The sequence below is a fragment of the Zonotrichia albicollis genome, chromosome 26 (genome assembly GCF_047830755.1).
Source record: "Zonotrichia albicollis isolate bZonAlb1 chromosome 26, bZonAlb1.hap1, whole genome shotgun sequence".
Lineage (NCBI taxonomy): Eukaryota > Metazoa > Chordata > Aves > Passeriformes > Passerellidae > Zonotrichia > Zonotrichia albicollis.
The window spans coordinates 5,182,102-5,207,113 of NC_133844.1; the positions used below are offsets into that span (position 1 = coordinate 5,182,102).

Genomic DNA, 25,012 nt, shown 5'->3' on the forward strand with positions numbered 1-25,012 from the left:
TCCATGGGATGGGATGGGATGGGATGGGATGGGATGGGATCCATGGGATGCGATCCATGGGATGCGATCCATGGGATGGGATGGGATCCATGGGATGGGATCCATGGGATGTGATCCATGGGATGGGATGGGACCCATGAGATGGGACAGGATGGGATGTGGCAGACATTTCTTCATAGAAATCCTTTCTTTGGGATTTGTCCCTCTTCTGGGAAGCAGAGCCCCAGAAAAAGAATGTAAACAAATTGTTATCGGCTGCTGTGAAAATGTGGCAGGGGTTCCTGTGATTGGCCCTCCTTCCATGTGGACCATTAAGGGCCAATCACAGGAGCAGCTCAGGGGAGATTCCTGAACACAGAACTTTGTTATTCATTCCTTCTATTCTATTCTTAGCTTAGCTTAGCAGTCTCTGCAAGCTCTCTCTTTATTCTTTTTAGTATAGTTATCATGTATTATATATCTTATATCAAGAAATCCAGCCTTCTGATCAAGGAACAAGATTCTCGTCCTTCTCTCACCACAGTGACCGTCTAAGGTCACTGTAATAATGGGATCCATGGGATGGGATGGAATCCATGGGACCCATGAGATGGAATGGGATGGGATGGGATCCTTGAGATGGGATAGGATCCATGGGATGGGATGGGATGGGATTCATGGGATAGGATGGGATGGGATCCATGGGATGGGATTCATGGGATGGGATCCATGGGATGGGATGGGATCCATGGGATGGGATCCATGGGATGGGATGAGATCCATAGGACCCATGATATGGGATGGGATGGGATCCATGGGATGGATGGGATGAGATCTATGGGATGGGATCCAAGAGATAGGACAGGATGGGATTCATGGGATGGGATGGAATCCATGGGACCCATGAGATGGAATGGGATGGGATGGGATCCTTGAGATGGGATAGGATCCATGGGATGGGATGGGATGGGATTCATGGGATGGGATTCATGGGATAGGATGGGATGGGATCCATGGGATGGGATGGGACCCATGAAATGGGATGGGATGGGATGGGATGGGATGGGATGAGATCCATGGGATGAGATGGAATCCATGGGACCCATGGGATGGGATGGGATGGGATGGGATGGGATGGGATGGGATGGGATGGGATGGGATGGGATCCTTGAGATGGGATAGGATCCATGGGATGGGATGGGATGAGATCCATGGGATGGGAGAGGATGGGATCCATGGGATGGGATCCATGGGATGGGATCCATGGGATGGGATCCATGGGATAGGATCCATGGGATGGGATCCATGGGATGGGATCCATGGGATAGGATCCATGGGATAGGATCCATGGGATGGGATGGGATGGGATTCATGGGATGGGAGAGGATGGGATCCATGGGATGGGATCCATGGGATGGGATGGGATGAGATCCATGGGAGGGGATCCATGGGATCCATGCGATGGGATGGGATGGGATTCATGGGATGGGATGGAATCCATGGGACCCATGGGATGGGATGGGACCCATGAGATGGGACGGGATGGGATTCATGGGATGGGATGAGATCCATGGGATGGGATCCATGGGATGGGATCCATGGGATCCATGGGATGGGATTCCATTTATCCCATTTCTGGCACTTTGCACCACACCTGCTGCAGGATCCCTGCGGGCTCTGCTGTCAAACCCAACCCAGCAGCTCCTCCTGGGAGCTCAGATCTCCTCCCCTGAGGATCTGCATTATCTGATCAGCAACAGTTCAGCAGCTATTTTTTTCCAGGCTCAAGTTGAGCACTATTTTAAACAGCTCTCCAGCATGAAAAGATTCCAGTTTGGTGGCAATTCAGCTCAAAGTTTTTATATTTAATTTCCTCACCCAGCAAGAGGCTGCCCTTGATTTCCTCTCCCTGCTGTCTCACCAAAATATCCTGAAAATTCTCCATTCAGGCACCCTGATTACATCCCCCACTCTGCATCAAAGGCAGAAAATTACCAGCCACTCCAAATAAAGCAGCAGCTGCTGGGGTTTAACTCCTAAATGTCACTTCCAGCACGGCTGATGCATCCCAGGATTATGGGGAGTTTATTCCTGCAGGAATTTCCAGGGAAGGGACAAGTTCTGAGATCAGGGGAGGAAGGAGGGGGAGTCAGACTTGAAAAACAAAAATCCAGGTTGGAGGTGAGACCTGAGCCCTGTAAAAAATCCAGGGAGCTCTCCAGGGATCAGATCAAACCTCAGCCAGAGGAAACAGCATCAACAGCCTGGGGATTCCTGGTTTAGGCATCGTGGTTTCAGAGGGAAATGTGGTTTTTTATCCTGCAGGCCACTCAATTTACAGCGATTTTCTTCAGGCTGAGGGAAAACCAGTGCCAGGCTCCCAGTCTGGGCTGCTTAATGACAACTAGAACAAGAAGCTGGGTGAAAAACTGCCCCAAAATCAGCTTTAGGAATTGTCTGGTACAAAAGCAAGGGGTGCATCAGAACTGATTTCCTTTTCTCCATGGGCAAAGGGTTATGACTGTGAGCCTTCAAAGTGCAGGTTTGAGATAAAAAAGACAGGGAAAGATAAGGAAAAGCAGGAATTGTGTCCACAATGACATCAGGAATGAAGGCAGTGCCACCCAAAAAGCAGCAGAGCCTGCTCAGGAAAAACAGACAAATTATTAAATGTGGTAATATTTAATAATGGGGTTTTTACACCCAGGTCAGTCTGGTGGAGCAGGTGCTCAGTTTGGGTTTGGATAAAGCAGCCCAGGGCTATCCCTGGATGCCAGCACAGCTGGATCAGCAGCTGGAGCAGGGACAAAGCACAGGAGGCCCCCGGGTCCCTCCCATCCCCTCTGGTCACACACAGGCAGAAAACACCGAGGATTTTCTCCCATTTACTTCCAGAGGAAAGGAACACAGAGCTTCAAGTCATTGTACATCATTCCACGGGGACGTGAGAGCTGCAGCCTCCCCCTCCCCTGGCAGGAGCCTGCACTGGTGAGCGGTGCCAGGGGGGACACAGCCCCTGGGGCAGCCCCAGTGCCACCCTGGCACAGAATGGGCACCGGGAGGGGCAACTCCAGCCCCCAGTGCGTTATCCCACGGTGCCAGCGAGGAGTGGGGGCTGCAGAGGCAGCATGGAAGTGCTGGGACACATTCCTGGTGCTGGGACACATTCCTGGTGCTGCTGGGACACATCCCCAGGGATGCTGGAATAAATTCCCAGGGATGCTGGAATACATACCCAGAGGTACAGGGATACATTCCCAGTGCTGTGGGAATAAATTCCCAGTGGTGCAGGAATACATTCCTAGTGGTGCAAGAATTCATTCCCAGTCGTGCAGGGATACATTCCCAATGCTGTGGGAATAAATTCCCAGTAGTACTGGAATAAATTCCCAGTGGAACTGGAACACATTCCCAGTGGTACTGGGCTACAATCCCAATGCTGTGGGAATAAATTCCCAGTGCTGTGAGAATAAATTCCCAGTGATGCTGGAATAAATTCCCATTGGTACTGGGACACATTCCCACTGGTGGTACTGGGCTACAATCCCAATGCTGTGGGAATAAATTCCCAGTGGTGCAGGAATTCACTCCCAGTCGTGCAGGGATACATTCCCAATGATGTGGGGATCAATTCCCAGTGGTACTGGAATAAATTCCCAATGGTACTGGGACACATTCCAAATGCTCTGGGAATAAATTCCCAATGGTACTGGAATAAATTCCCAATGCTGTGGGAATACAATCCCAATGCTGTGGGAATAAATTCCCAGTGGTGCAGGAACACATTCCCAGTGGCACTGGAATAAATTCCCAGGGGTACTGGGCTACATTCCCAATGCTGTGGGAATTCATTCCCAGTAGAACTGGAATACATCCCCAGTGGTGCAGGAACACATTCCCAGTGGCACTGGAATAAATTCCCAATGTTGTGGGAATAAATTCCCAGTGCTGCTGGGATACATCCCCAGTGCTGTGGAATACATTTCCAGTGGTACTGGAATGAATTCCCAGTGGTGCAGGAATACATTCCCAGTGGCACTGGAATAAATTCCCAATGCTGTGGGAATAAATTCCCAGTGATATTGGAATAAATTCCCAGTGGTGCAGGAATCCATTCCCACTGGTACAGGAATACACTCCCAGTGCTGTGGGAATTCATTCCCAGTGGTACTGGAATGAATTCCCAGTGGTGCAGGAATACATTCCCACTGGTACAGGAATACACTCCCAGTGCTACAGGAACACATTCCCAGTGCTGTGGGAACACATTCCCAGTGTTCTGGGATACATTCCCAGTCAGGATCAGGGGCACAGGGCTGTGATCCACCCACAGGCAGCCAGGCACTCCCCTGCCATGCTCAGGAGTGCCAGGGAAGGGCACATTCCCCTCCTGCAGCTCGGTGTTTCAGGGATTTGGGCTTCCCAGGCTTCCGTGTGCACACAGGGGTAAAAAGTGACCTGCAAAAGATGAGAGGGGGAGAGGCAGCCCTGGAGCAGCTGCAGCCGTGGTGCTCAGGGTTTGTGCATCAAAAACATCCCCAGGGGCTGGTCTGGGGCTGTCAGGGAACACACATTCCTGTGGGAGTGCAGTGCCAGGGCTGAAGGCAAAGCCAAGGCTGTTCCATGGGGCTGTGCCTTCCCAAGGGATCCTTTTATTGATTTCCCACCCCAAATCCCTCCGTGGCAGCTCAGAGCCAGCACCCTGCAGCTCCCCAGGAGTTTTGCTTACAGGGGTGATACAAAAAGAGCCCCCAGCTCCAATTTCAAGTGCCAGCAGAAAGAGCAGCCTTGGCCACAAGAGCCTGAAACTCCTCTGGGGGAATCTTTTGCAGGTCTCCCTTTTAAGGCCTTAATGTCATTACAGAGAGAGGGATTCTTTTGCCTTGTGCTTGCCCTTGCTGCCCTCTCTGAGCAGCACCAAAATCTCCTCAAACTGAGCAGATCCAGTGCCTGGCTGCCAGTGCAGGATCCAGAGGGAGGGACACAACGAGCACCAGGTGTTTGAGGGCAGGACTGATGTGCCAAGTGTTCTAAACAACCACACAAACAGCCAAATGTTGAGCCACTGCAACGCTGCTGCTACTCAGATTCTCAACATCAGCCACAGCAAAGGAAGAGAAACCAAAATCAAACCCAAAACCGAGCACTGCTATGGACACAGAAGAGTTTTTATCTTGGCTGGAGTTGTGCTCCCAGAGGGAAGACTGGATGTGGCAGTGACTTGGGGTCACGAGTCAGATCGAGACCAGATGTTGGCACAGATGACAAACACCAGCTGGGGCCAGGGCCAGAGTGGATTGTCATGGCAGGAGCTCCTGCTGCTGAGCAAAGACAGAGCCAGGAGGACAGGGCTGCTCCCCTCTCCTTGGGAGTTCTGGTCATCAGTTCAGGAACATGGAGACACTTCCCAAACTGCAGCAACAGGATTCTGTTGGCTCTTCAGAGATTCAGTCCCAGAGCTGTTTTGGGTTCAGAAGAAGCAGAGGGAGTCTTTTGTGCCACATCTGGGAAGGGAATTGCAACAGAGGAGAGATCAGAACTCACAAACCCATCCACAACCACCCAATACCATTCCAGAGTGCCCAGGTGATTCCCTGCTCTGCTCCATCCCCTGGAATCTCATGTTCCATCCCCTGGAATCTCATTTTCCATCCCTTGGAATCTCATGTTCCATCCCCTGGAATCTCATGTTCCATCCCCTGGAATCTCATGTTCCATCCCCTGGAATCTCATGTTCCATCCCCTGGAATCTCATGTTCCATCCCCCTGGAATCTCATGCTCCATCCCTTGGAATCTCATGTTCCATCCCTTGGAATCTCATTTTCCATCCCCCTGGAATCTCATGCTCCATCCTCTGGAATCTCAAGTTCCATCCCTTGGAATCACAGTTCCATCCCTTGGAATCTCAAGTTCCATCCCTTGGAATCTCATGTTCCATCCCCCTGGAATCTCATGTTCATCCCTTGGAATCTCATGTTCCATCCCTTGGAATCAATGTTCCACCCCCTGGAATCTCATGTTCCATCCCTGGAATCTCATGTTCCATCCCCTGGAATCTCATGTTCCATCCCTGGAATCTCATTTTCCATCCCTGGAATCTCATTTTCCATCCCCCTGGAATCTCACGTTCCATCCCTTGGAATCTCATGTTCCATCCCTTGGAATCTCATGTTCCATCCCCTGGAATCTCATGTTCCATCCCCTGGAATCTCATGTTCCATCCCTTGGAATCTCATGTTCCATCCCTTGGAATCTCATGTTCCATCCCCTGGAATCTCATGTTCCATCCCCTGGAATCTCATGGTTCATCCCCCTGGAATCTCATGTTCCATCATCTGGAATCTCATGTTCCATCCCCCTGGAATCTCATGTTCCATCATCTGGAATCTCATGTTCCATCCCTTGGAATCAATGTTCCACCCCCTGGAATCTCATGTTCCATCCCTTGGAATCTCATGTTCCATCCCTTGGAATCAATGTTCCATCCTCTGGAATCTCATGTTCCATCCCTTGGAATCTCATGTTCCATCCCTTGGAATCTCATGTTCCTTCCCCTGGAATCTCATGTTCCATCCCTTGGAATCTCACGTTCCATCCCCTGGAATCTCATGTTCCATCCCTTGGAATCTCATGTTCCTTCCCCTGGAATCTCATGTTCCACCCCCTGGAATCACATGTTAAATCCCTTGGAATCTCATGTTCCATCCCCTGGAATCTCATGTTCCATCCCCTTGGAATCTCATGTTCCATCCCTTGGACTCTCATGTTCCATCCCCTGGAATCTCATGTTCCATCCCTTGCAATCTCATGTTCCATCTCCTGGAATCTCATGTTCCACCCCCTGGAATCTCATGTTCCATTCCCCTGGAATCTCATGTTCCATCCCTTGGAATCTCATGTTCCATCCCTTGGAATCTCATGTTCCATCCCCCTGGAATCTCATGTTCCATCCCCTGGAATCACACGTTCCACGTGGAACAGGACATGCCCAGGAAATTTCCAGGGAATGCCTTGGAAATTTGGGTTATAACCTGCCCAAACAGAAGGAAAACTTCAAGGCAAATCCTGTGGAATTGCTCATGAACAGATTCCCAAAAGGAAAACTGAAACTGTCCAGGACATGTGTAGGGAAAGTTCAGTGCAAGCCCATAAACTCTGGTCATTCACTGTTACTGAATCATGGGATATCCTGAGTTGGAAGGGACCCCAAAAGATCATTAATAAATCATAAAATATGATTTATTTATCATTCTTATTATCTATTTCCTTATCAGTAAATAAAGCCCAGCTTAAGCAGGCCTGTCCCACATGAAGAGCATTCCAGCTGAGTGCTGGACAAATCCTGTTTAGAAAATTCTGGTTTGTCCCTTCCAACACTGCCTGGCTTTGTACAACTTTGTTAAATGTAAAAAAAACAATTTGTCCAAGCAGCAGCTCCCTCACAGAGCCTTCAGCTCTGCCTCCACCCCGGCAAAGGATCCAGGCACAATTCCCAGCTCAGGACTGGGTTTAGTTCTGCAGAGCCAGGATCCAGAATTCCCAGCTCAGGACTGGGTTTAGCTCTGCAGAGCCTGGATCCAGAATTCCCAGCTCAGGACTGGGTTTAACTCTGTTGAACCTGGATCCAGGCAGAATTCCCAGCTCAGGACTGGGTTAAGCTCTGCAGAGCCAGGATCCAGAATTCCCAGCTCTGCCAGGACTGGGTTTAGCTCTCCTGAGCCTGGATCCAGGCAGAATTCCCAGCTCAGGACTGGGTTTAACTCTCCTGAGCCTGGATCCAGACAGAATTCCCAGCTCTGCCAGGACTGGGACTGGGTTTAGCTCTGCAGAAGCAGGATCCAGGCAGAATTCCCAGCTCAGGATTGGGTTTAACTCTGCTGAAAGAGAATCCAGGCAGAATTCCCAGCTCAGGACTGGGTTTAGCTCTGCAGAGCCTGGATCCAGACAGAATTCCCAGCTCTCCCAGATCTGGGTTAAGCTCTGATGAAAGAGAATCCAGGCAGAATTCCCAGCTCAGGACTGAGTTTAGTTCTGCAGAGCCAGGATCCAGAATTCCCAGCTCTGCCAGGACTGGGTTTAACTCTCCTGAGCCTGGATCCAGACAGAATTCCCAGCTCTGCCAGGACTGGGACTGGGTTTAGCTCTGCAGAAGCAGGATCCAGGCAGAATTCCCAGCTCAGGACTGGGTTTAGCTCTCCTGAGCCTGGATCCAGAATTCCCAGCTCTCCTAAGACTGGGTTAAGCTCTGATGAAAGAGAATCCAGGCAGAATTCCCAGCTCTCCCAGGACTGGGTTTAGCTCTGCTCAAGCAGGATCCAGGCAGAATTCCCAGTTCTGCCAGGACTTGGTTTAGCTCTCCTGAGCCTGGATCCAGGCAGAATTCCCAGCTCAGGACTGGGTTTAGCTCTGCAGAGCCAGGATCCAGAATTCCCAGCTCTCCCATATCTGGGTTAAGCTCTGCTGAAAGAGAATCCAGGCAGAATTCCCAGCTCTCCCAGATCTGGGTTTAACTCTCCTGAAGCAGGATCCAGGCAGAATTCCCAGCTCAAGACTGGGTTTAACTCTCCTGAGCCTGGATCCAGGCACAATTCCCAGCTCTCCTAAGATTGGGTTAAGCTCTGATGAAAGAGAATCCAGGCAGAATTCCCAGCTCAGGACTGGGTTTAGCTCTGCAGAGCCAGGTTCCAGAATTCCCAGCTCAGGACTGGGTTTAGCCCTCCTGAGCCTGGATCCAGGCACAATTCCCAGCCCTGCCAGGCCTGTGCTGCCCCTGTGCTGCCCAGGGCTGTGCCAGCTCCCCTCCCAGGCCCTGCTGCCATTCCCACCTCCAGCAGACACAGAGAGCTGCTCCAGCTCAGCTTCCAGCTCGGCATCAGAGATGGGGGCGCTCAGCACCTTCTGGGGGACGGGAGGCAGATCCAGGGAGTCCTTGCTGGAGTCCTGCAGGAGACTGTCCAGCTCCTGCTCCAGCTCCTCAGAGTCCATCTCTGCTGAGCAAAGAAAAGATTTCAGCTCCAAGGAGAATTCAGTGGCATCCTCACAGCACAGACTGAGATCCAAAACTGAGCTGTTATTCCTTCCCTCCATTGTTACTCACAAGGAATTTCCTGTACTCCTTTTAAAGGACTGAAATTTCAGTCCTGATCTCAGGGAGGAGAATTTTTTCCTTGGCACTGAGGCCAAGAAGCTCTGGCACCTTTCAGCAGAGGCAAACAAGCTGCAGCAGCAACCAGGCCAGAGGAAAAAGCTCATCACTTCAACAAAACAAAGCAGCAGCTGCCCTAAAAATAAATTTAAACCAACATTACCCAGCTTTGAACTGAAACCCAGCCCCAAACGGGGACCACGAGGATCTGGAGATGGAGAAACTGTCAGGGGGCAGAAATCCCTGCTCCCATTCCCTTCAGGCACCAACTTTGGTGTTTTGGGAAGAGTTTATTGCCCCAGGAAGGTGCTGAATGTGGGGAGAGAGCCGGGATGGGAGGGAAAAGGGAAAGGAGGGAAAGAGGGAAAGGGGGGAGAAAGGGAAAGGAGGGAAAAAGGGAAAGGGGGAGAAAGGGAAAGGGGGGAAAAAGGGAAAGAGGGGAAAAAGGGAAAGGAGGGAGAAAGGGAAAGGAGGGAGAAAGGGAAAGGAGGGAGAAAGGGAAAGGAGGGAGCAGGGAATGGAAGGAGCAGGGAAAAGAAGGAGTAAGGAAAAAGAAGGAGCAGGGAAAGGGATGGAGCAGTGATAGGAAGGAGGAAGGGAAAGGGAGGGAGCAGAAAAAGGGATGGAGCAGGGAAAGGAGGCAGGAAGGGAAATGAGGGAGCAGAAAAGGGAGGGAGCATGGAATGGAAGGAGCAATGAAAAGGAAGGAGCAGGGAAAAGAAGGAGTAAGGAAAAAGAAGGAGCAGGGAAAGGAAGGAGCAGGGAAAGGAGGGGGGAAGGGAAAGGAGGGAGAGAGGGATGGGAAGGAGCAAGGGAAAGGAGGGAGTAAGGAAAAGGAGGGAGCAGGAAGGAATGGAGTAAGAACAAGGAGTAGGGAAAGGAGGAAGCAGGGATGGGAGGGAGCAAGGGAAAGGAGGGAAAAAGGGAAAGGAGGGAGCAGGGAGGGGAAGAAGCAGGGAAAGGGATGGAGCAAGGGAAAGGAGGGAGGAAGGAAGGAATGGAGTAAGGACAAGGAGCAGGGATGGGAGGGAGCAGGGATGGGAGGGAGCAGGGATGGGAGGGAGCAGGGATGGGATGGAGCAGGGATGGGAGGGAGCAGGGATGGGAGGGAGCAGGGACGGGAGGGAGCAGGGATGGGATAGAGCAGGGATGGGATAGAGCAGGGATGGGAGGGAGCAGGGATGGGAGGGAGCAGGGATGGGAGGGAGCAGGGATGGATGGGAGGGAGCAGGGATGGGAGGGAGCAGGGATGGGAGGGAGCAGGGATGGGAGGGAGCAGGGATGGATGGGAGGGAGCAGGGATGGGAGGGAGCAGGGATGGATGGGAGGGAGCAGGGATGGGAGGGAGCAGGGATGCAAAGCAGAAGCAAAGGATGAGAAGCCAGCACATACCCAGCCCATTGATCCCCACTCCAGCCAGGGTCTGGGCCACTTCATCTTGAGTGTCACAAAGCTGAGGGAAAATAAACACAGTCAAATACAGATTAGAAATTCACTTTGTGCCCCACTGCAGCTTTACCAAAAGCAGAAATAACAAAATCACAAGCTGGGCTGAAGGCAGCAGGAATCAGTGCAAAATTCCCACCTTGGGTTTCACAAGAACATGCAGAAATGCAGGAGATCACAGAATTACACAATTAACTGCAAAAGAGCTTTGAGATCATCAAATCCAGCCTATAAACAATGAAATAAAATGAAATAAAATAGAATAAAATAAAATAAAATAGAATAAAATGAAATAAAATAGAATAAAATGAAATAGAATAGAAATAAAATAAATAGAATAAAATAAAATGAGATAAACTTAAAATAAAATTAGAATAAAAATAGAACAGAATAAAAACAGAATAAAAATAGAATAAATAAATTAAAAATGAATAAAATAGAAAAAAACCAAAACAGTAATAAAATAAAAAATTAAAAAGAAATAAAATAAAATAAAATTAAATTTTAAAAACAGAATAAAAAATAAATAAAATAAAATAAAATAAAATAAGAAATTAAACAGAAATAGAATAAAATTTTAAAAATAAAATAAAAATATAAAATAAATTTAAAATACAATACAAAATGATAAAATAAGTAAAATAAAATAAAATAAATAAAACACTAATAAAATAGAATAAAAAAACAAAGTAATAAAATAAAATAAAAAATTAAAAGAAATAAAATAAAATTTTAAAAATAAAATAAAATTAAATTACAAAATAAGATAAAATAAAATAAGAAATTAAAAAGAAATAGAATAAAATTTTTAAAATAAAATTAAAATCATAAATAAATAAAATAAAGTACAATGCAATTAAAATTAAAAAAACAATAAAATAGAGTACAATAAAATAAAAGACAAAGTACAATAAAGTACAATGAAATAAAGTAAAATAATAATAAAATAAAATAAAACAGAAATAAAATAGAACAGAAATAAAATAGAATAAATAAATAAAAATGAATAAAATAAAAAAATCAAAGTAATAAAATAAAAATTTTAAAAGAAATAAAATTTTAAAAATAAAATAAAAATAAATAAAATAAAATAAGAAATTAAAAAGAAAGAGAATAAAATTTTAAAAATAAAATTAAAATCATAAGTAAATAAAATAAAATAAAGTACAATACAATTAAAATTTAAAAATACAATAAAATACAATAAAGTACAATAAAATAAAAGGCAAAGTACAATAAAGTACAATAAAGTAAAGTAGGATAAAGTAAAGTACAATAAAGTAAAATAAAGTCAAATAAAATAAAGAAAAATAAAATAAATAAAATAAAATGTCAGGCTGTTTCATGCACACTGTTCATTCCAGCTCCAAATGTTTAATTTGTATTTTTAATACAAATTTTTAATACACCCAAAGACTTCCTAGGAAAGCTGGGTGCTTCCTCAATATTGCAGATCAAAAAAAAAAAACCAGAAAATTTAAAATAAATCAAAATCCATTGCAGCAAAACCAGAAGACACAGAAATCTTCTTGCTGATGCTTTAGCTCAAAATTAACTCAGGGAAAAGGGAAAAAAATGAAATAATTCAAAGCAACCAAAGAATAAATGAATATCTGGGCAGGTTTCTGGGAATCTCCTCTGTTGTATTTTGTATTTTGTTACCTCTTGGATCTGATCCACCAGGTTCTCTGCCCTCTCCACGGTCACGTCCTTCATGGAGAGCTTCAGAGCTCCCACCCCTGCCTGGTAGGCATTGAACACCTGGAAATTCAAAATAAAACAGATTATAAACATTATTATACCTGGAAATGCAAAAAAACCAGATTATAAACATTATTATACCTGGAAATTCAAAATACAACAGAGGACAAACACCTGGAAATTCAAAATAAAACAGATCAAGATGCACAGTGCTGGTGAACTCCAGCCTGGTAGGTATTAAATACATGGAAATTCAAATAAAACAGATGATAAACACCTGGAAATTCAAAATAAAACAGAGGACAAACACCTGGAAATTCAAAATAAAACAGATGAAGATGCACAATGCTGATGAACTCCAGGAAATTCAAAATAAAAGACAGAAAGATGCACAGTGCTGATGAATTCCAGCCTGAAAGGCATTAAAGACTTAGAAATTAAAAATAAAAGAGATGAAGATGGACAGTGCTCACAAACTCCAGCCTGGTAGGTATAAAATACCTTGAAATTAAAAATGAAAGAGATGAAGATGCACAACGCTCATGAATTCCAGCCTAGCAGGTATTAAATACCTTGAAATTAAAAATGAAAGAGATGAATTAAAAATGAAGGGGTCAGGGGAGGGAGCAGAGGAGGAGCAGGGGAGGAGCAGGGAAGGAGCAGGGGAGGAGCAGGGAAAGGAGCAGGGGAAGGAGCAGGGGAAGGAGCAGGGAAAGGAGCAGGGAAGGAGCAGGGGAAGGAGCAGGGGAGGAGCAGGGGAGGAGAAGGGGAAGGAGCAGGGAAGGAGCAGGGGAAGGAGCAGGGGAAGGAGCAGGGGAAGGAGCAGGGGAGGAGAAGGGGAGGAGCAGGGGAAGGAGCAGGGGAGGAGCAGGGGAGGAGCAGGGAAGGAGCAGGGGAGGAGGAGGGGAGGAGCAGGGAAGGAGCAGGGAAGGAGCAGGGGAAGGAGCAGGGGAAGGAGCAGGGGAGGAGTAGGGGAGGAGCAGGGGAAGGAGCAGGGGAAGGAGCAGGGGAGGAGCAGAGGAGGAGCAGGGAAGGAGCAGGGGAGGAGCAGGGGAAGGAGCAGGGGAGGAGCAGGGGAGGAGCAGAGGAGGAGCAGGGGAAGGAGCAGGGGAGGAGCAGGGGAGGAGCAGGGGAGGAGCAGGGAAGGAGCAGGGAAGGAGCAGGGGAGGAGCAGGGGAGGAGCAGGGGAGGAGCAGGGAAGGAGCAGGGGAGGAGCAGGGGAGGAGCAGGGGAGGAGCAGGGAAGGAGCAGGGGAGGAGCAGGGAAGGAGCAGGGAAGGAGCAGGGGAGGAGCAGAGGAGGAGCAGGGGAAGGAGCAGGGGAAGGAGCAGGAAGGAGCAGGGGAAGGAGCAGGGGAAGGAGCAGGGAGGAGCAGGGGAGGAGCCCATGGAGGAGCCTCGGTACCATCTGGTCGGTCTGGGAGGCGTAGATCCGATCCAGGATTCCCTGCACCGCATCCAGCTTGGAGTGCAGCTCCTCGATGCGCCGCTCCGTCCTCCGCTTGGCCTTGAGGCACCTCAGGGCCTGCCAGGGACACAAATAGGGACAGGAAGCTCAGATCACACACACACACAGAGATATCAAATCACACACACACAGAGCTCAGATCACACACACAGAGCTCAGATCACACAGAGAGAGAGAGACATCAAATCACACGCACACACAGAGAGCTCAGATCACACACGCAGAGATCAGATCACAAACACAGACAGAAAGAGCTCAAATCACAGAGCTCAGCTCACACATACACACAACACACGCAGAGAGCTCAGATCACACAGAGAGAGAAATCAAATCACACACACAGACAGAGCTCAGATTACACACACACACATACAAACACAGAGACCTCAACTCACACACACACAGAGCTCAGCTCACACAGAGAGAGCTGAGCTTCACAAACACAGAGCTCAGCTCACAAACACACAGATACCTCAACTTAAAAAGAGAGAGCTCAGCTCACACACAGAGCTCATCTTCACAAACACACACAGATACCTCAGCTCACACACAGATACCTCAGCTTCACAAACACACCCACACAGAGCTCAGCTCACACACACACACACAGAGCTCAGATCACAGAGAGCTCAGCTCACACACACAGAGCTCAGCTCACACACACACACACACACAGAGTTTAGCTTCACAGAGATACCTCAGCTCACACAGAGATACCTCAGCTTCAAACACACACACAGAGCTCAGATCATAGAGAGAGAGCTCAGCTTCACAGAGAGCTCAGATCACACACACAGATACCTCAGCTTCACAAACACACACACACAGAGCTCAGCTCACACACAGAGAGCTCAGCTTCACAAACCCACACAAAGACACTTCAGCTCAGTTTCACAAACTCACACAGAGATGTCAGCTTCACACACACACACACACAGAGCTCAGCTCACACACACACAGAGCTTAGCTTCACAAACACAGAGATACCTGAACTCACACACAGATACCTCAGCTTCACACACACACACACACAGAGCTCAGATCATACAGAGAGAGCTCAGCTTCACAGAGAGAGCTCAGCTCACACACACAGAGCTCAGCTCACACACAGAGACAGCTCAGATCACACAGAGATCAAATCACACACACACATACAGAGAGAGCTCAGCTCACAGAGAGAGCTTAGCTTCACAAACACACACAGATACCTCAACTCACACACTGAGAGCTCAGCTCACAAACACACAGAGAGCTCAGCTCACAGAGAGACTTCAGCTTCACAAACACACACACACACAAACACATACACAGAGCTCAGCTCACACACAGAGCCCTCAGCTTCACAAACACACCCACAGAGCCCTCAGCTGCACTCACACACACACAGAAACACACTCAGTTCAGCTCACACAAACACACAGAGAGCTCAGCACACACACAGAGCCCTCAGCTTCACAAACACACTCACACACAGAGCTCAGCTCACACAAACACACAGAGAGCTCAGCACACACACAGCCCTCAGCTTCACAAACACACACACACAGATACCTAAGCTCACACACAGAGCCCTCAGCTTCACAAACACACACACACAGAGCTCACACACAGCCCTCAGCTTCACAAACACACACACACAGATACCTAAGCTCACACACAGAGCCCTCAGCTTCACAAACACACTCACACACAGAGCTCAGCTCACACAAACACACAGAGAGCTCAGCTCACACACAGAGCCCTCAGCTTCACAAACACACACAGATACCTAAGCTCACACACAGAGCCCTCAGCTCAGCTTCACCCACAAATCTGGGAACTCTCCCCTCCCCTGGGCTTATTCCCACTTTGGTGAGTCCAATACTCCTGCTGGCACCATGGTGTGGGAATCCTTAAATCAGAGGGGTTTGGGAAAGCTGCAAGGGCAGGCCTCAGAGACAGAGCTGTGATTGGAGCTAACAGCAGCCATGAGATTTGTCAGCAGAAAAGTTACATGAGGTGTAAAAAGTAAGGACAAATAAAGACAATGGTCTGTGTATTAACACTTGGCTAGAATGAATGCCAACACCCCTGGGATGAAGCCCCCAAGTGTAACCCTGGGCATGAGCTGCAGCTCTGGGGCAGCTCCAGGACATTGCCCTGGCAATCCCACTCACCAGCTGCTTCTTCCCAGCTCTGCAAGCACTCCTGGCATCCTCTTTACACCTGCAAGATGGAAAAAGGAGAAAGGAAAGGAATTTTCTTCCTTTTTCCACAACCCACAACCACCCTCCCTCTGTCTGAGGGGATCACAAAGGTGCATTTTGGATACAACCACCCTCAAACCACTGCTGAATCCCACAAGTCCTTGACTGCATTCCAAATCCTTGCAAACACTCCCTGCACCTTGTTTGCACAGGGAACAGGGAACAAAGGCTGGGAAAGCTGCCCCAGCACACGGCTGTGACCGTTTTGTTTATGAACAGGAAACAACAACAAGGAGAAAGCAGCTTCTAATTGTGTCCCAGAGTTCTACATCCCACAGATGTTGTTCCCACCACCCTTCCCCAAATTACTTCTCTGCTTCCTGGGAAAGGGACTCCACCTTCTGTGACAGCAGCTGCTCACTCTGCATCAGCTGGTAAACCCCAATGTCCACGTCGTTCATTGGGGACACCTTGGCGTGGAGGCCTCGGGCAAACTTCACAATCTGAAAGCACAGCACAGGCTGGAGTCACCCCCCAGAAATCTCAATCAGGAATAATTGCACTGGGAAGGAAGGAAAAGAAGTTTTGGCACTCCCAGTTTAGGCCTTGGAGTCATGAGGATGTCCCAGTCACCAGAGGATTTCATATTAAACGAGGATCAGGATGAGCAGAGTGCAAAGAAAAAGCCTTAAGGGAACACCTGGAGGGTTTCAAGCTGTGCCTGGATCCTGGAAGGGGATGGCAATGTCAGACTGCCAAGGACTTCAGAACACTACAGGGAAAGGGGAATCTCAGAGCTGAGTGCCTGCACCTCTGCAGGAAGTGACAAACATAATAAAATACAATATATACTATTATTATACATTATATTATAATATATAATATGTAATATATAATATATAATATATTATAAATTATATATAATACATTATAAGTTATATATAATATATTATAAGTTATATATAATATATTGTAATATAATGTAATATATATTATATATTATATTACATAATTTCATATAATATAGTATGACAGGATATGGTATGATAGGATATGAGATAATAGGATATCATAGAATAGGATTTCCTATAATGTAATGTAATATAATATAATATGAATAATATAATATAATATATCATATCATGTAATTTAATATAATATAATTTCATATAACATAATTTCATATCATATAATACGATATAATATAATATAATATAATATAATATAATATAATATAATATAATATAATATAATATAATATAATTTCTTATATTCTATAATTTCATATAATTTCATATCATATAATATAATACAATATAATTTCATATGATATTATATGATATGATATAATATAATTTCTTATATTATATAATATAATTTCATATGATATGATATGATTTCATATAATATGATAGGATAGGAAAAGCTTTTCCAAACCATGGAATTCCATGCTGATTCCAGAGGTGTGGAGTTTGTGTGGTTGGGAAAAGCCAACCTGCAGAGTCTGCCATGGTTTTAACTCTTCAATTAAATCTGAATTGTTATAAATGTTTAAAAAACCTACTGTCAGCGTGGTATTTTCTGAAAAACCCCCTTGCCAGGATTCCCTCTCCTGGGAAGATGAGAAGCCTCAGCTCCTCCAGGTTTTGTCCTCTGGAATGTGGTCTGGAGATTGTTTATCCACACATGTGAATTGTTTTCAATTAATGACCAATCACCATCCCCTGTGTCAGACTCTGAGGAGTCAGCCATGAGCTTTCATGATTATTTTTTCTACCTTCTGATGTATCCCTTCCCTTTCTTTAGTATACTTTTAGTATATAATTAATATCATACCATATCATATTGTATGATTTCATATAATATAATACAACACAATTTCATATGATATAATAGGATATGGTATGATAGGATATCATATAATAGGATATCATATAATAGGATATCATATAATTTCATATAATATAACATAATTTCATATAATATAATGTAATATGATATGATATATGATATGATATGATTTCATATAATATAATACGACAGGATATGGTATGATAGGATATGATATAATAAGATGTCATATAATTTCATATAATATAATATAATTTCATATAATGTAATATGATATGATATATGATATGATATTATTTCATATAATATAATACGACAGGATATGGTATGATAGGATATGGTATGACAGAATATGATATAATAGGATATCATATAATTTCATAGAATAGAATAGAATAGAATAGAATAGAATAGAATGTAATATCATATAGCATATAATTTCATATAATATAATATAATGTAATATATTATTATATTATATTATATTATATTATATTATATTATATTATATTATATTATATTATATTATATTATATTATATTATATTATTAATATGATATGATATGATATATGGTATGATATGATATGATATGACAGGATATGATATAATAGGATATCATATAATTTCATATAGTCTATTATAATAGAATAGAATGTAATATAATATAATAACATATAATATAATGTAATTTCTTATAATATAATATCATATATCATATTATACAATTTCATATGATATATTATTTCATATAATATAATATGATATAATTTCATATAATATGATAGGATATGGTAGGATATCATATAATAGGATATAATATAATAGGATTTCATATAATTTAATTAACATAACATTCTACCAGCCTTCTGAAGACATGGAGTCAAATCCTCATCTCTCACCTCACCCTGGGGCCCTCCCACCACGATTTCCTGCCACCTACACCCCCACTGAAGCAGGTGGAATTCACCTTTCCAGCCACAGCACACCCACTTCAGCCACCAATACCTCCAATCCATTTCTCTGCAGGCAGATGGAAGCAAGACAGGGATGATACCACCCCAAAGCAGTCACCTGGACCCTGTACCTTCTCTCCGTTCTGCTCCAGGATGGTGACCCGCTTCTCCTTCTGCAGCTGCAGCAGCAGCAGGTAGAAGGTTCTCTCGTCGGGGCACAGGCCGGCACACAGCGAGCGCAGCTCCGACAGCGCCACCACGGGGTGCGACGAGAGCGCCGAGCTCTGGTACAGCCGGTAAACCTCCTCTGCCTTCTCCTGCAACGAGCCGGCACACACAAATCAGGGAATTCAGCAGCTAAGAGTTTAGTCAGAGATAAGCTTCACTGGAGTTCACTTCATCAAGACATACCTACTTATTTTAATTAAGAGTTAGTAGTTTAATAACTGATTGCTTGTCAACACAATGTTTGGTTAGCTGGGTTTATAATTGAAGCCCCAAAACAAATAGCCTTTAAGGAAATAATGAGTTAAAACATGAGATGAGAAGTATTTGAAAAGGCATAGCATTTAGGAAACATATAGAGCAATAGATCAGCTAAAGCATGGAACATAATGACAAGAAGAGAGATAGGGATAGGAGAATTGGTAGGCTAAGCATGTTCAGAGCCAACAATGTCAAACTGACCCTAAGAACCTTGCCAAGCCATGGGGACCAAGCCAAGTACACCGGGTATTGGCCATATTAGGATAGGAGTTCAAAAGTTTAAGGAGGAAGACTCATCAGGAGACCCCTGCCCACGATGAAGGCACCGGAATGGCCACCAAGATGATCCTCAAAAGAGATGTCCCCGCCCACGCTCCGCCTACACCACACCTCTTATGAATATGCATGCGAAAACATGATTATGCATGTATATGATGTAACTCTATATTCAAAACTGTATAAAAGGCTTGCTTTTGTTACGAGATACTCAGAAACCCCTTTTGTGATTTCTCCGACGCATCGTAATAAAATACCTCCTGTCTATGTTGACTTAAACTGAGTCTCTTAGGCAGTTATTCTCGCCTTTTGGGGCAAAATTCGGCATCATAATGAAGAATATAGAAAATGATAAACAGCTTTTAGGAACATAAGACAATTGTTTTTAGCAACATAAGACAATTGTGGCCTCCTCTGTTCTGAAACCAATCGAAGATGGGGAATGGGGGTTCTACCAATGGCTCATTTGTCATATTGGCATTGAAAAGGTAAAATGGTCAGAATGAGGAAGACTTCAATTATTTCCTCAGTTTGGGACCCCTCCCCATGAAAGGGACAACCAACCCATTTCAAACTACTCATGCTTAATACCTTTGGAACTAATTACCATGGGAAGCAGGGAATGGGATGTACCAAAGTTATGAATGTGTATTTGTATTTTGGGTGTTCAATACCTGTACAGATAAAGGACTCTGTAATCACCTGTAAATGGTGTGTACTTGGGAATTATCCCACAATAATCATACACTTTTTAACTCTAAACTGTCAGAGAGTTTTTGGATATCAGTACTAGATCAATATCCATATTGGGAATGGGATGTACCAAATATATGAATGTGTATTTGTATTTTGGGTGTTCAATACCTGTATGGATACAAGGACTCTCTAAACACCTGTAAATTGTTTTTTGATTGTTGTTTGATTTCTAACTTTAATCTGTCAGAGAGTTTTTGGGTATCGGTACTAGATCAATATCCATATGGGGAATGGGATGTACCAAAGATGTGAATGTGTATTTGTATTTTGGGTATTCAATACCCAAAAGGACTCTGTGATCACCTATAAATTGCAGGGTGCATTTGGGAGTTATCCCACAATAAACATCCACTGTCTAACTCTAAACTGTCAGAGAGTTTTTGGATATCAGTACTAGATCAATATCCATATTGGGAATGGGATGTACCAAAGTTATCAATATGCATTTGCATTTTGGGTATTCAATATTTGTATAGACAAAAGGACTCTGTAATCACCTGTAAATTGCAGGGTGTATTTGGGAGCTATCCCACAATAACTTTAAACTGTCAGAGAGTTTTTGGATATCAGTACTAGATCAATATCAGGATGTACCAAAGATGTGAATGTGTATTTGCAGCTTGGGTATTCAATACCCAAAAGAACTCTGTAATCACCTGTAAATTGCAAGGTGCATTTGGGAGTTATCCCACAATAAACATCCACTGTCTAACTCTAAACTCTTAGAGAGTTTTTGTCCGTCACAGTTGGATATCGGTACTAGATCAGTATCCATAATTTTTTAATTGGTACTAGATCAATATCCATAATTTTTTAATAAATCACAGTGATGCCTTAGGATTCCACCTTTGGAATTTTCCAGATCCTGCCCTGCCTTAGTGCATCCCTCTGAACTCCAAACAGAGTGTTGGTTACTGGCTTCACATTCTGGGCACACAGAACAATCCCTCCAGACCTGAGATCCAGGGACACTCTGCTGCCTCAGGCCCCAAAAAACATCAAGAAAGTGAATTAGAGGGAGAAACTGGGGGTAAATATAACCTGAATCTGTAATTGAACAATTAACTCCTGATATGTAAATGAATCAAACTCATACCTGTCTGAAAAACTCAGGAGCACTGCGCATCCTGGAGGCTGCTGACTGCCCAAGGTGTAGCTACTGAAAGCCTTTAATATTATCTATTATTAATATTATTTATTATTAACATGTACTAAATTATTATTTGTTATTAATAAATATTTATTACTTTGTTCTTGATTCCCTTTACTTTTTTATTAATAAATTTATTATTTATTATTAATGAATAATACTGACTTTATTCTCTAGCTCTGTCTAGCCTCTGTTGTAGGCAGCCATCCCAAGGCATCCCAGGGATGCTCACACAGCATCTCTGCTCTTCCCAAACCCTCCCACACCTCCTTCCTCCCAGCCTGGACACTTCCTGCTTCATTCTGGAGTGAATTTCACAATGAGCCACAGGGAACTCTCAAAATAGTCACCCACAAAAACCAAAACTCTGTTATTGACATTCCCTGGAGAGCTGTGGAGCAGCACAGGAACCACACAGGCAATCAATGGGCTTCCCCTGCACTTCCTGGAAATCCCTCCCCAGGTCTGAAACAAATAAAAACTCCTGCTTTTAAAGATTTCCTGCATTTCTGCTGGACACAGTAACCCAGAGAAGCACAGCAAGGCCTGGGGCTCATTCAGCAGACACAGAGTAACAGAGAGAGAGGAGGGGCTGGGCCAGGATCCAAGCCCATGGGAAAGCAGCTGGAATAATGTCCAGGGAATGTGGGCTGGGGGGATTTGGGTGGCCAGGCTGGGATTGATCCATCCCCTGGGGCAGATGGAGCTGGGGGCTTAAAGCTCCTGCACAGGAATGAGCTCCAGCCAGGTGGGATTGATCCATCTGGGGTTGTTCAGCCTGGAGAAAAGGAGACTCAGGGGTGCCCTTATCACTCTCTTCAACTCCCTGAAGGGTGGCTGTGGTGAGCTGGGGGTCGGTCTCTTTCTCCAGGCAACAACAGACAGAACAAGAGGGCACAGTCTCAAGCTGCCAAGGGAGATACAGGCTAGAATTAAGGAGGAAGTATTTTACAGAAAGAGTGGTCAAATACTGGAATCATCTACCCAGGGAGGGGGTAGAGTCACCATCCCTCAATGTGTTTAAAAAAAGACTGGATGTGGCGCTTGGTGCCATGATCTAGTTGAGGTATTAGAACATGGGTTGGACTTGATGATCTTAAAGGTCTCTTCCAACCTAGAATTTCTGTGATTTCTGTGATCCCTGCTCATCCCTGGGGCAGATGGAGCTGAGGAACTCTGAGCCCCATGTCCTGCACAGGAATGAGCTCCAGCCAGATTGGGCCCGTCCCATGCCCTGTTCATCCCAGGAGCAAATGGAGCTGGGGCTCAGAGTTCCTGCACAGGAACGAGCTCCAGCCTGGCTGGGATTGATCCATCCCCTGGAGCAAATGGAGCTGGGGCTCAGAATTCCTGCACAGGAATGAGCACAGCTCCAGCCAGGCTGGGATTGATCCATCCCTGCTCATCCCTGGGGCAGATGGAGCTGAGGAACTCTGAGCCCCATGTCCTGCACAGGAATGAGCTCCAGCCAGGCTGGGCCTGTCCCATCACTGCTCATCCCCAGAGCAGATGGAGCTCAGGCTCTGAGTTCCTCATGTCCTGCACAGGAATGAGCTCCAGCATGGGATTCCCAGCTCCCAGCACAGTTCTCACCTCCCTGGACAAGCAGGGAATTGCGTCCCTCCCTTTTCCTGGAGTCAGTGAGAAGTCACTGTCAGAGCCATGGAATGGTTTGGGATGGAAGGACCTGAAATCCCCCCCAGTGCCACCCCTGCCATGGCAGGGGCACCTCCCACTGCCCCAGGGGCTCCAGCCTGGCCTTGGGCACTGCCAGGGATGCAGGGGCAGCCACAGCTCCCTGGGAATGCCATCTCACCCTCCCAGGGAACAATTCCCAATTCCCAATATCCCATCCAGCCCTGCCCTCTGGCAGTGGGAGCCATTCCCTGTGTCCTGTCCCTCCACCCTTGTCCCCAGCCCCTCTCCAGCTCTCCTGGAGCCCCTTCAGGCTCTGGAAGGGGCTCTGAGCTCTCCCTGGAGTTTCTCCTCTCCAGGTGAGCACCTCCAGCTCTCCCAGCCTGGTCCAGCCCTTGGAGCAGCTCCATCATTTTCAAGGAACCTCCAAATCCCTTCCCATCCCCAAGGCACTCCCCACATCCCTCTCCAGGCTCAGCAGCACCAAGGAAGATCTGCCCAGCCCTGGAAATGACTCCTGGTTCTCCTGGACATGCACAATCTCAGGAAAGCTTCTCCACAACACTCACCTGCAGCAGCTCCACGTAAATCAGAACCTCCTCTTCCTCAGGGATTTTGCTGTCCCCCAGCACGCTGGAGAGGGTCCACTTCAGGGGCTTCAGGATGAAAACTCCCACACCCCACGAGATCCAGCTGCTGTCTACACTGGCCATGAAGTCTGACTCCCTCTGGAGCTTCCCACGTCTAGGGAGAAGATAATTCAGGTGGAACTGAACACAGCCAGTCTAAACCCTGGATATCCTGCACATCCTCCACTCCAGTGGCATTTTCTATCACCAAATCCAGCTCAAGTTTGAGATTTCATTGCTGGAAGCACCCAGAGGTTTCCACTCCTCCCCTGCTTCCTCTGGATCCCAAGTGCTTTTTGTTTACTCTTTTTTCCCGTTTTGCAAGTTTCTCCCAGTTTTCCACTCAAAACTGATGAGGCATCAAAGGAGGTGATGAACAGGGAGGGTCAGTTTTAGGGGTAATCAGCCATTTCAGGATAGCTCTGTTTTTATACTAAATTGCAACAACAGCTTCTCAAATCTACTGGTTTTAATTTTCAGGTCACCAACAGAGCAATTTCACAGCACAAAACCTCTGGTTGCAAACACAGCTCAACACATCCCCGGTGCCCTCAGCAGCCGCGACACCACAACATTCCTGGGCTTATCTCCCTGTTTAGCAGCGATATTCCTGTGGGAATATTCCTGTCCTCCCACACCTCCTGAGCTCTGACTCCCTGTCCAGCTCGGCCTCCCAGATTTCACACACAAACCATGAACCGCAATTCACAGAATCTCAGACTGCTTTGGCTTGGAAGGACCTCAAATCCCACCCAGCGCCACCCCTGCCATGCCAGGACACCCGACACTGCCTCAGGCTGCTCCAAGCCCCATCCAAGCCGGCCTCGGACGCTTCCAGGCACGGGGCAGCCACAGCTGCTGTGCGAACCCCGTGCCAGGGCAGAATTCCAGCCCCGGGCGGGCACAGCGCGGATCCATCGCCAGCCGCATCCCCTGACACCCCCCACACCCGCCCCGAGCTCCTTTACCTCAGCAGCTCCCTGAGGACGGTGCCGAGCCCCAAGGGGACGCTGCCCCGCCGCTCGAAGCCGTTCTGCAGCTCCCTCAGGCACGTCCTCACCGCGCCCCTCCGCCGGCCGCGGGCCAGAACCAGCCCGACCCAGAAGGCCATCTTGCTGTCCCACTCGGTGCTGTTCACCTCGCGGCTCTGCTTGAAGGCCGAGAACAGGAAGGCCATGCGCTCGTCATCTGTCTCCCACTCCGGGGGCAGGTCCCCGGCCGGGGCCGGCCCAGGGGGGGCCTCCCCCGGGCTGCACATCTACGCGAGCCCCCGGCTCGGCCGCGGCCTCCGCCCGGCCCGGCCGCCCGCCCGCCTCAGGGGAGACTCACACGGAGCATGCGCGGTGCCACC

At 46.4% G+C, this 25,012-nt stretch overlaps 1 protein-coding gene across 1 annotated transcript; it reads right to left on the reverse strand.

Moving 5' to 3' along the window:
* Positions 1 to 2,848: 2,848 nt before the first annotated feature.
* Positions 2,849 to 25,009, reverse strand: CHMP7 (charged multivesicular body protein 7). The gene is made up of 10 exons (XM_074559024.1): positions 24,630 to 25,009; positions 23,602 to 23,776; positions 18,861 to 19,046; positions 16,294 to 16,427; positions 15,895 to 15,943; positions 13,676 to 13,795; positions 12,234 to 12,332; positions 10,518 to 10,578; positions 8,806 to 8,967; positions 2,849 to 5,483 (listed from the first exon to the last, which is right to left on the reverse strand). The coding sequence occupies exons 1-10, from the start codon at positions 24,917 to 24,919 to the stop codon at positions 5,419 to 5,421; spliced, it is 1,341 nt and encodes a 446-aa protein (XP_074415125.1). The 5' UTR covers positions 24,920 to 25,009; the 3' UTR covers positions 2,849 to 5,418.
* Positions 25,010 to 25,012: the final 3 nt, after the last annotated feature.